At 40.3% G+C, this 12,646-nt stretch overlaps 1 protein-coding gene across 1 annotated transcript in view; it reads left to right on the top strand.

Moving 5' to 3' along the window:
- FAM3C (FAM3 metabolism regulating signaling molecule C) overlaps positions 1-9,141 on the top strand; it is a 44,646-nt gene extending 35,505 nt beyond the window's left edge. Inside the window, exons 7-8 of the mRNA XM_019623706.1 lie at positions 6,257-6,383; positions 7,002-9,141. Coding sequence (XP_019479251.1) covers positions 6,257-6,383; positions 7,002-7,091 — 217 coding nt within the window. The 3' untranslated portion in view covers positions 7,092-9,141. The remainder of the gene's footprint in view (positions 1-6,256; positions 6,384-7,001) is intronic.
- The last annotated feature ends 3,505 nt before the right edge of the window (positions 9,142-12,646 follow it).

The following is a 12,646-nucleotide window of genomic DNA, read 5'->3' as shown; positions in this document are numbered from 1 at the left end:
CTTCTGTGCATTTAAACAAATTCAACTTGTCTGCGTTTTCAGTTTTGAGCCCATGAATTTATATTTCGAGTATTTCTCTCTTTCAAACACTGGTGTAATAAATCATAAACATCATGCTCTTTGTATGGAAATGGACAAACAATCCTTATGAAGAAGGGCCATCTACATCTATTAAATTTAACGAGATATAACCACATGTCTTGGCAGATGTCTGAACCTTTGAAGTGATTCATCAGCTGTGGTATACCCAGTCTTACATGGGACTGAAAAGCTCTGATGTGTTAGGACTTTTCCTTACATGAGGCTGCTGGGTTTTACCTCCTAACGATTGGTTTGTTCTCCCGCTTCTACCCAAGAGAGCTGAGAGGATAAAACGGATATGTCTGTACTCTGCAATCTGCAAGCTAAGGGGTTGCTATGCGCGTTGCTATGACAGCAGGACTCCATGCGCTGTATTGTTCTCTGGTCTTACTTAGTCACTACCATGCATGCTGAATGTCAGCTGAAAAGCTGGGACTGGCTCCCGTCAGCATTTCCCAGAGTGTGTTCAGCGGAACCCTAGCTCTTTAAAACTATAATGGCCAAGTAAGTTTGCGGATGACACCTTGTGTGCTGTACGTTTTTAGGGGTTTACAGAAAAAGGCTCTGAAGTTCTGCCCTAAAGAAGCCTCTTTACCTTTGTTTATGCCAGTTTTAATCTTGATTTTAAACCGGAAGCACATTGTAAACACAAAATAGAAAAAAACCTATATCCGAGAAAACTTACTTTTTAGGGAATGCAAGTCTCTTAACAATGCCTACTTTCCACCTCAACCCCTTCTAAAATAAGATGGTTTTTGTTTGTTTCCTAAAGAATATAATCGTTTGCATGAGCAAGCCAAATTGTGCTATTTTAGTTCTTTTGGAGAGAACGCTTTGTGACATGCTAGCTTCGTGCCTGAGTGAAGCTTTTAAATATTGATGTCTTGAAGTAAGGGATCTTCAAGGTCACTTGAAATCACAGCATCACAACCCTGGGCCAGGGTTTTCGGTGAACACCTCCTGCTCACCTTTAAGGGTGCCAGCTATCCTCATTATTTCTCTAGTTGAAACTAAACATTAAACGATCCTTAAGTAAATGTTATGTTCTCAGGGTGATCTCCTTCTACAGTTGCCGGATAGTCCTTTTCTTGGATAAAGGGAACAACAAAACAATAAATACATTCCACGAATCATTTGTTACTTCAGTGTTGGAAGCTTACTGGCCTTTCTCTTAGTTTTCTCCAGCCTCAATAGGCAAGGCTCATTTCACTAGGTATCATGTGACGTTTCTAGGTGGTTTTCCCCTCCTGGCTGTATTTCTTGGACGTCCCCTCGTTCATTATTGTCTCTCTTACATTGAGTGCCCCAAATCGAACGCAGTGTTCCAGCTGTGGTCTGGCCAGTCCGGGGCACAATGGCGATGCTAGCTTACCATGCTGTAGAGATTACATTTCTTTGAATATTCATTCAGACTTGTATTAGTTTTGTTTTACACAGTCACATCACAGCTTTGGCTCCTGAGTCTTTGGTCAAGTTAAATTCTCCAATCTTTTCATCTGATCTTAGATGGTGGTGTTTTAAGCACTGCCAAGTCAGGTCTTCTCCACAGCAAAACTTGATTCGATTTCAGCTAAATGAAGGACTTGATATTCACGGATCCTTGTTACATTTAATTTTGTTGATTTTGGCCTACTTGGCCTTGATTCTGACATTTGTCCTATGGGGTTTCCAGGATCCAGGCTTTGTATTCTCTCCAAAGTCATTCTTATGTTTAAATTGAACTCATTGATAAAAATGTTTACCGAGAGCCAGTATGCCACCCTGTGAGGGATTTGTCTATTAACTGCAGAAACTACTTTTCAGACAGCTGCCAATGGACCCTACCCTCACAGGCACACCATCCAGCTGCTGTGTTATTATTTTACTCATAGAGACTCTTCTGAAACTATCAGATGCTCACTTGAGATGCATGTACCATGCTAATTACAGTACCCTGATCCACTGCCTGAAACCTCTTCAAAAGCTGAAATCGCTGAGATGATGGTAACCTGGCTTTATTCTCTCCTCCGTCCTGCCCCCTGCCTCGTCTCCTTTCTCCCTTCGTGTTTTAATGCTCACAGCATCTCCTTGTAATAATCCCTTCAAGAAGTTTGCTAGGAATTGGAATTGGTTTTATGGGACCCTTGTTTCTAAAATTTTCCTTGCCTTTTTTGAGAACTGGAGTGTGTAACTTTTAATGTCTTAGCATCTCCGCTTTCCATGATGCTTCTAAAATACCTGTCACTACACTGAAGGTTATATGAGCAAGTTCCTTTAGAATTCAGGTGTGGGATGTGTGTGGGCCTGGCCGTTTAAATTTCCCTTAAAGCATTTATGTGGACATTTTTGAGCTACCCTTCCCTTTTCATGTTGATCAAAGAATGTTGGCCTCCCTGGAAAAGACAATCATGCTTTGATCTCGATAGTATATCTTCCTCGTGAAACAATGGGTCTCTTCATTATTCACACTTATTAGCAAACGCTCTGTCTGTGGTCTTTAAGAGTTTTATGAGTCTCATCTCATTCTAAGCACTACAGGCCTTCCTGGTAGTAATAGTAGAAGTTTTGTCATTAGCAGTAGGATTTGCCTTGTATTTTTGTACACTTCCTTTTTGAAGTTTGAGCCCATCACGAAACACTCCTGTAGTAACACTAATTTAGCAACTATCTTCCTTTTTTCCTGAGATTATTAACAAATTACATAGTGGACATTGTTGGGGTTTTTGTTGGTGCGTTGGTTTTTAAAGAGTCCTATTATCTCTTAAGAGTTTCTAATGAACTTTGTATAATATACTTTCTTTAATGTCTAGGCTACATGGCCCCCAGTGCCTAGAGTTTCTTATTCTTCAAACTCCTAAGGTAACACGGTGATTTCCTTCCAATGTTCTTGACACTTGGACGTGCCAACTAGTCCCTCCCTGTCAGAATTGAGGCCTGAATATCAGTTCTCCTTCCTGCTTTGTGTACTTTTCGAGAAAGGGAGCCCCAGCTTGGTTTCATGATCCGATGTTCTTCTCTTCCCATCACAGATGGAGGCAGGTCCCAGAGTCTCCCACCTCCAGTTCCCACTTCCTCTGTTTCTGCTCTACTTGCCTCTGCAGCTTTGGAGTCTGTTCTAGGAAAGCTTGATTCTCTGTCCGCCTTCTGGTTTGTCACAGGATAATTTTATATTCATTAAAAAAAATCTTAACCCAAGTAATTTATTCCATAGAAACTTTTGACAACTCAGCTAGTTATGACCATTAGTAAAGATTAAAATGTATGTCGCCCATTCATGGTGCTCCTCTATAGAATAAAAAAGCTTATTGCTAAGCGTCATGCAGTATATAGAACTACATTAGTTACTCTGGCTTTTAAAAAATGCGACATTTTGACACCTGTATATTTAATCCAATGCTTAAAATATTGGCTGTGTTGCATGATTTTAAACTTCGTTTTGAATTATGAAATCATCTTTTACTTGGTTACATAGAAAATATCAGAAAGGACTAATACAATCCTCCGAACGCTCCATAGGCAGATCAGAAAACGTTAGCAGTAATTGAGAGAGTTATCTTGATATAAAACTACAGTTCGATAGACAGACACAGACTGGGGCATGTGGCAGGGGTGCCCAGAACGCTTCCCCTTGCCCCCCAGGTGTGATGACCTGCTGGAACATCGTACAGGACCCAGCACATAGACCTGTTCACATACAGCTACAATTTGTTGCAGGAAAAGGGCAAAAGTGCATAAGACAAAGTCAAGTTTCCAAGCATCGTCTCCAAGGTGAAGTCACAAAGAACATGTTTCATTTCTCCAGCAACCAACTGTGACAACACTGTGAAATTCTGTCTACTAGGGAAGCTTAGTAGACCCTTAGTGCATAGGGTTTTTATCAGGAGCTGGTCACGTAGGCACCCCCAGCCTAACACATCCCCAAATTCCAGAGTGCTAGAAAGAAAGTAGGTGTTTATCATAAACTGCATTGTTTGTACAGTTGAGGCACAGTGAGGCATTCCAGTCAGTTCTGAGAGTGTTGAGCGCCCACTCCAAATCCAAGTTTCCCAATGCCGATCAAGGATCAGTCTTGCTGTTGGGCCTTTGTGAGGATGGCCACCTCAGGTCTGCTCTGTTGACCCTTTTCTGCACAGGACCCAAGAGTGTTTTCAGGGGAAAGTAAGGAGAGAAATGAACCGAGTCAACATGTGAAGCTAAATTTTCAAGTTGCTTCTAGATCTCTGGCTAAATTGGCTTAGTTTATTCACACATATCAAAATGATCACTTCTGAAAATCAAGAAGGGCAGAAGTGAAAATGAGACTGCCTTTTAATATATTTCTTACTTGATATAAAATTCTTAGATAAGAAAGAGTTTACATACTTTTTGCAGGGGGCCAGAGCCGCATTTGGGTAACCACCTACTTTTCAAGCAGTTTTTTAGGTATAAAGCAATCCTTCGGCATTTGTGAACTTAGCATTCCGCTCTTTATGAGCAACCCTCAGTTATGCAAGGTGCCAGTTTGTGATTTTTCTGAGATGTAAATGTGATCCAGCCCCAAGGCCTCTCTGCAGGAGGTGGTCACTAAGCTGCCCGTGAACCTACTGTCTGACCTCTGCGTTTTGATACTATTTATCCCTGTTGTAGCTGCAAAACTCACCTGTTAGTGCTGATGATGCAGGTAAAATGTCCTAAGAAAGTAGAATTGAATAAACTAATGGGTGGAATTCGACAGTCTTCCAGGTCCATGACATGCTAACCCTGAAAACAAGAAAACGGGGTGCAGGCAGTACTTTCAGGGAGCGTCTTTCTGAAATAAAAGTTGCTTATCAAGTGAGCAAACAAATGAAAAGTGAGCGCTGATTCGTGTGAGGGTGGGCACGGGAAACAGCTACAGACAAACTTCGGGGAGCAAGCCACGAGCACGTAGCCGTGATTCGGTGTGAAAGGCTTACAATCTTCAGGAGGCCCGGACTCCACTGGATCTGGGGCACAGCCATTTCTTTTATCTTTATTTCACTAGTAATGCACCGCTTTTTACAGGGTTGAGTCTGAAAGGCTAAATATTCCAGAACAACAGCTGATTTCCTGACCGTTCCTAGTGAGCTTTCCCACCCCACCCCACCCCCGGCGGACAACAGTACTCAGGCTGTGGTTCAGCCAGCAATGCTGCTCCACCTGTTTGCAAAACAAAACAAAAACTTGCCTTCGATTTTTAACAGGTCAAACCTCTCAGATTGACCATATTGCCATGTTTTGGCTGACGTAAAGGACTTGACTGCCAAATAACTGTACCGGTGGCCCTTAGTTACTTTTTTGTTCTTTTTTTTTTTTTCTCAGCTCTGCAGCTAGCATGTATCTACTGAATTCCTTCTCCCTGTTGAGACAGGAGGGGAGCTGGAGAAGGACTCACCATTAAGTTCAGAGCCTACACGGAATTCATTGATGGCATTTCAGTTAGCTGTTCCCTTAGCAGTTAGGCGATTGTCGCAGCCCATCCTCCTGCTGGGAGGTACTTAGCTGCTGTCTGGTTAATATTTTCATTTTTATTAAATAACCACTTGGAAGCTATGAGTACAGTTTATATTCCTATTCTCAAAATTCATTTTATTTTAAATAAGACATAGAATTAGAAACATCTAGATTTCTATTAGCAGTTACCTTTATTCAAATGCAATTTACAAAGGGTTTAGTGGAGATTCAAAGTAGTTTTGAATTTTACAAAGATATTGGTTGCTTAAGACCTGGATTAGCCTGCATGGGCATCTACTAACTGCTGTATTTGATAGATATAGATGAAAGTTCATTATTAGTGTGAAATAAAGACAGCTAGGAGGTGCTATTTAATAGAATAAACTTAAAATTAATCATTAGATTTCATGTCTTTTGTCACTAAAGAATTCAAATAGTAGGAATTAGTGAGGTGATCACATTGTGAGATATAAAAATGTGAAATCACTATAGTGTATACCTGAAACTAATAGAACTAGTATAATACTGCAAACCAACTATATTTAAATAAAAGAAAATGTCAGAGGGTAGGACTGTTACTCTGAAAACATTTCTTTGTTCTTTTTTTAATGTTCTCTTATTTAAGCTGGCATTTTCTCATTTTGTCTGACATTATATGGTAAATATCCCAGGTGAATCAGTATGACTTAGATAACATCGAGCGTGCTATGTTAATTATATTATTTATTCTTTTTCTCCTGCTAAGACTCAATGATGAGGCGCGGCGGCTCATTGCTGAACTGGGAAGTACGTCGATTACCACCCTTGCTTTTAGAGACAACTGGGTCTTCTGTGGTGGGAAAGGCATTAAGACAAAAAGCCCTTTTGAACAGGTTAGTGTCTTGGACTTGCATCATTCATGGACAAAAGCAAATGGTGTGACATCGTATGGTCCATATTCCTATCCCAGTTATTTGAAACTTAGATAAAGCAGACATTAAATATGTTCATAAATATTTATAAGTTCCTGGTCATCAATTATTTAACGTGACATAGCAGTGTTTTAATTTCAGTGCTTAAAAAAGAGTCAAAATTCTGCATGGAAATTTTTTTTTTTTCCCTACATGACAATACATTGGTCTAGGATGACTTTTCTCTTAAGCCTTTTAGGAAGCATCAATTATTAAAGGTTTTAATTGAGCTTTTGATAGTATACTCAATAAACGTTGGAAATCCTTTAGAACTTAGTAGAATGTAAATTTTACTTTTGGACTGACAAATGACCCTTTAAAAAACATAGACAGTGTTTTGTTCTTTCAGCTGTTGTTTGAAGGCCTGCCGCCCTATGCCAGGCCCCAGGGGCCGCTCATCTAATATCGTGAACAATAATTTGTATGAGCTCATTGCTGGCATGAGTGTTAGTGAAATGAGTATGCTGAAGTGCGTGATTGCAGAGACGTAGTCCACCCAGGTTTTTAAAAAAACTGCATACTATTCTTGTGTTCCAACAGCACATAAAGAACAATAAGGACACAAACAAATACGAGGGCTGGCCTGAAGTTGTAGAAATGGAAGGATGTATCCCCCAGAAGCAAGACTAAGGAGGAGAAATGGAAGGACCTGAACTTTCACTACTGATGAGAGAGCTGCAGCTGAGACACTGTGTAAATATTTTCAGAGCTTGCAGCCCAATCGGTGTGCGCATGAGCACTCTCTTTGGATAGCAGGATTATTTATTGCTAACGTAAATAGATGTCTCTGTAAATAACTGTCCTCATGAGTCAATCAGTGAACCATTTCTAAGCACATTTCCCTAATAGTGTAGTGTTTAGACTGCGATGGAAACGACATCTAATTCTAAAAGCATACTCATGGGTAACTAAAGAAATAATGGAAACTATAGATAGATATACTGGTTGATGTGAAAATCTATCATGGAATAATATGGATTTGAGGGAGGAAACTTTGTTTTCTTCTATATATATTGCCTTTTGATGTAGTGTCTTTTAAATTAAAGAGGTATTTAGCTAATTGTGTGTGTAATGTTACTTTACGATTTGACTCTCCTGGTATACCCCTTTTCTTTGTCTTTCTTTTCCCTTCCCAAGAAACCAAGTAATAAAATGATATGAAAATTTATATATGTGAAAAGCACAACAATATTCTTTTTTTAATGTACACAGTAAAAAGCAAATATATAAATGTAGGTGGCTTTCATGATTAGAACTTGCTGGAATTTTGTGTTACCAGTGTGAATGACTTGATCTTGTATAAGCTATTTAGAGTGAGGGTGGAGGTGGCAACCCCACAGAGCTGGGGAACCAGACCAGGTCCCTTCCCCAACCAGCCTGTGGAGACCATTCAGGACGGCCATGTTAGTATATGTAGAGCAATGCTGGCATAGATTTTTCTTATTTAATTATTCTCAGCATTGATAAAGTGGCTTGGAAAGAGGCATGCTTTAATATCATAATAATTTTGATTTGTAAACCAAGAAATTAATTTTGTATTTACTTCATTTAACTTCATATAGCAGTTTTTGCCTGAAGATATATAGTGCCATATTTAGCAAAGATCTAATTGCTGAATGGACTGATTACATTTTTAAAATAATTTTATTTGCTACAAAACAACTTTATACCCAATTATACATAAAAATATAAGAGATCTAACTTTTTTTATTAACTTCAGATGTTCACTAAATGACTCGTGTTTTTGTTTGTTGGTTGGTTTTAATTTTTTAAGCCATTAAGTACTTATTATGTATGAAGTATCTTAAACTGGAACACGGACAAATTTGATGATCGAACTGCCATTCACAATAAAAGGCAGCACTGACATTTTGAATCTAAATTTTAGATGACTTGTATAAAAAAACTAAAAGCAGTATTTTTTATTTTGCTGTAATCAAGTTGGAGCCTATTCAGCTATTTCTTAAATATTAATGAGCTCTTGGGGTCCTGTTGTCTCCCTCAAACTGAGTGTAATTCATGAATAAATGTACCAAGCAAGTTTAAGCAATTTTTATAAACTTTTCAGATGTTGGTGCTTCTATGCTAAATCACATTCAGCATGTATATTTTGACATTTAAAATAACTTCCCTCAATTCTGTAAATTAAAGAGCAGGTGTTTTACAGTTCCAGGGATTGTGAAATGTTGCATTTTTTTTTTAATAATGGAAATAAATACTCTTGGTTTTGCATTGTGAATTTTTTTTATGTTGTCTGACAGGGTACTATACCTACAGAACTGCACGTTAAGGTTTATCAAGCATTTATTGTACTGTATCACATGTAAAATTGCATTCCTGTGGTTTAAACACACTAATGTCCTCAGGATCTATCTTAACATGTGTAGAATTTAAGTAGCTAGATAGCAGGACATCCCTTTCAAGATAAAGACTGTAAAATGATAGCTTTGTAAAGTCGTCTCAAATGTCAAAAGGGATAAAGATTAGTTATGAAATTGCTTTGGGGCAGTTTGCTCTTGTTTCAGTTCTATCTTATAGAGATTGTGCCAACGTAACCTTGGAAGCAATAAATTTACTACATTTCATTGTTAGATATCTTTTAAAAATCAGCATTATCAGTGAAGCCATGTTTATTTAATGTCAAGAATTTTATTTATTAAAATCGGAAATTTGGCAGTGACTCTTTGGTATTTGAAATCGTGTTGAAGGAATTATGGGTGCATATTTTTTATTTGTAATCATAGATGCTTTCCAACGGTCAGTGTATTATAATGTGCCTGTTAAAACACAATAGGAAAAATAAGTGATATTTGGGAAATTAAAGAAAAATTGAGCTAGAGTCTTTATACTGATTTTAATTTGATTAGTGTAAAATTTGTCATTGTTCTTCCCATATTTTATTGTGTTTGTTTGGAAATGAATCAGCTAATACTTTATAATTTTATGCCGGGTGAAGCTCAATGCATTTAGCCGATATCACACTGCATACTTTAACAGTTTATACAAATTATAAATAATTTGACCGCCCCATAAAAAGATGATAGTTTCATACAGGTTGATTAACAACTCCCATTTTTAAATGGAAGAATGAGAAATAGGCTGCGTTTAATTAGCATAGCAATTAAAAGTGGAATGCGTTTAGAATACTTTTTAAGAATATGCAAAGGAAAAATTGCTTGTGTTGACCAGGGAAAAGATTTGCTCCTTGGATTAGGCCTCGGACAAGTATAAGTAGAAACTAAGAGTTGTAGAATAAAGTACCAGATTTGACCTTTTCTAAAACATTCCTCAGAAGAATTATTTTGCGGCCTCTGCCCGGGTTGACTTTTCTGTCATATACTTGGGTTTTCCTTGTCACGTGCCAATGGCTTAATCTCCTTTTCCGTCAAAGCGCCCTCAATTTAACTAGGCTTGTCCTCTCCGACTGCTTGTCCCCCATTTCCTTTCTTGAAATTCCACTCAAATCAAGGGTTAGGTCGAGTGGAAAGCAGACGGGCCTGGCTTGGGAATGTCAGTCAGTTGCTGAGCAGCTGGAAGGGAGCAGCCAAGGATGCTGCAGGCAGCGTGGTGAAAGCCCGTCTAAGAGACTGTTCATCCACCAAAATCTTCCTCCAAACCAGTGAGGGGCAGACTACCGGAGGGCAGCTATATTAAGGAAACACTTTCAACATTAGGCTGTCTCTTCTAGGGAGTGCTCAGAGAGCAAAAGGGACTGGCCAGACCTTTCCTTACAGGCAGAAGAGAGGTTTCTCGTGGGTTTGTTCCATAGGCAGTTTATCAGCAAACCTAACACAGGGAAGGCAATTCTCCCAAGCGCCGCTAGTTCACGGGTCCAACTTCCTGCCATCACTAAGCTCACTGTTCAGCTCTGCAGACATGGTACCTACCGCTGGGGTGCAGTGAATGCTGAAAGAACAAGTGGAGACTCCATTGGAAAAAGATATTCCCCTTTATTAGAGAAAATTGATTTATGCAACGGCAAGCTCCGAAGGTTCCATGTAATCAGCCCATATTTGCGTCCCTTGATAACCAGAGGGAAAAGAGATCTAAAATCTCACAGAATTCGGCAATGAGACAGTGGAGCATACAGGTTAAGAGGACAGACCTGCCTGAGAGCTACTTGAGGACCTTGAGAAAGTCAATATCATCACCTGTAAAATAGGGACAGTTCTGTGTGTGTGTGTGGTAACCCAAGTGCCTGGCACAAACAACTCATTAAATGCAACTGCTAGTGTTTTAGCCCAAGAGGAAAATTCAGTCAGCCTCTGTAGCTTTCCAATCCCATCATACCAAGTATTCACTATGTGTTCACAAGAATTCACTGTATTCACTATGCTGCACCATTTTTTTTTTTATGATTTTATTGGGGAATTGGGGAAGGAGAATGGCCAAGTTGTCCTTTAATCTTAGTTGTGGAGGGTGCAGCTAGCTCAGCTCCAAGTCCAGTCGCCATCTGGCTGCCTGTTGGCAGCTCGAGGCTGCTCAGCTCAAAGTGCCGTGTTCACTCTTAGTTGTGGGTGGGTGTAGCCCACCATCCCATGTGGGAGTTGAACCTGAAACCTTTTTGTTAGGAGCACGTGCTCTCACCAGCTGAGCCATCCTGCCACCTGTTGGCAGCTCAGCTCAGGCACAGCTCACTGGCCCAAGTACTATGGTCTGAATGTTTGTGTCCCCTCAAAATTCATGTTGAAACCTAATCCTCAATGTGTTGGCATTAGGGGGTGGGACCTTTGGGAGCTGATTACATCATGAGGAACAAGCCCTCCTGAATGGGTTTAGCGCTGTCATAAAAGAGACCCCGCAGAGCTCCCTGCCCCTACTGCCATGTGAGGACACAGCAAGAAGATGTTTGAACCAGGAAGCAGGCCCCTGCCAGACACCAAATCTGCTGACACCTTGATCTTGGACTTCCGCCCTCTAGAACTGTGAGAAATAAATTTCTGTTGTTGATAAGCCACCCAGTCTATGGTGTTTTGTTATAGCCGCTCTAACAGACTTGGACAACCAGCCTAAAGGGAACCATTAAATGACTAGAGCAGTAAGGTAATAGGAGAGGGTGCAGCTGTTCACCTGAGGTTCCCCTTGACCTCAAGGGCTCCTGAGTATATACTCCCTACCCTTTCGCTCAGTCCACACTGACACCAAACTACCTTTCATGTGCAGAATTCAAGCTTTTGTGTATCTCCTGGCAGCTAGCAGCGCAAATGATCGTATAGCTTACTCTGCTCGCTGGCACACCTGCAGGGAAAGTCCTGACCAGCCAGAGGCAGCCAGTGTTTTCTGATTCCCTCCTCTGGCCTCAGCCAGCTGAGGAGACTCACAGGGGAGCTGTCTGCCGCAGCCGCAGCTGCAGCTGCAGCCTGGGGGAGCACAGAACAATAGACCTCAATCCCTGCTCCTCATAACCTCCTGACCATCCACCTGGCTGCTGCTCAAGGTGGGGTGGGACAGCCAGCAGGTCAGAGGAGATGCTGGGACTCCGCCGGCATGCCCTTGCACACCTGCACCTGCTTCTCGCTCAGAGAGCCTGAGAAGGCTCTTACCCACCAGCAAGGTTGCCTGGGGGGAAGAGGAATCTTGACTAGGAATTCTGAAACGTTTGCTTTCTGGGATCAACACCTTTAAAAAAAAAAAGATTTTTATTACAATATAGTGAACATACAATATTATATTAGTTTCAGGTGTACACCATAGTTCTTCAACATTTATTTACCTAAAGAAGTGATCACCATAAGTCCAGAAACCATCTGACACCGTATCACGCTATCACAATATTATTGACTAGATTCCCAATGCTGTATATTACATCCCCATGACTTATTTGTTTTATACCTGGAAATTTGGACCTCTAATTCCCCTTCACCTTCACCCCCTTTATAAATTTTTCAATTGCAGTTGACATTCAATATTACATTAATTTCAGGTGTACAGTGTAGTGGTTAGACATTTATATAATTTAAGAAGTGATCCCCCTGACTAGTTCAGTACCCACCTGGCACCATACATCGTTATTACTATATCATTGACTGTACTCACTTCACTATGCTGCTCCTTTTTTTTTTAAAGATTTTATTGGGGAATTGGGGAAGGAAAATGGCCAAGTTGTTGTCCTTTAATCTTAGTTGTGGAGGGCACAGCTAGCTCAGCTCCAAGTCCAGTCGCTATCTGGCTGCCTGTCGGCAGCT

This window comes from Hipposideros armiger, unplaced genomic scaffold, assembly GCF_001890085.2.
Source record: "Hipposideros armiger isolate ML-2016 unplaced genomic scaffold, ASM189008v1 scaffold_559, whole genome shotgun sequence".
In the NCBI taxonomy this organism is placed as follows: domain Eukaryota; kingdom Metazoa; phylum Chordata; class Mammalia; order Chiroptera; family Hipposideridae; genus Hipposideros; species Hipposideros armiger.
The sequence above is the reverse complement of the archived record's forward strand: the minus strand, read 5'-3'. Positions and strand labels throughout refer to the sequence as shown.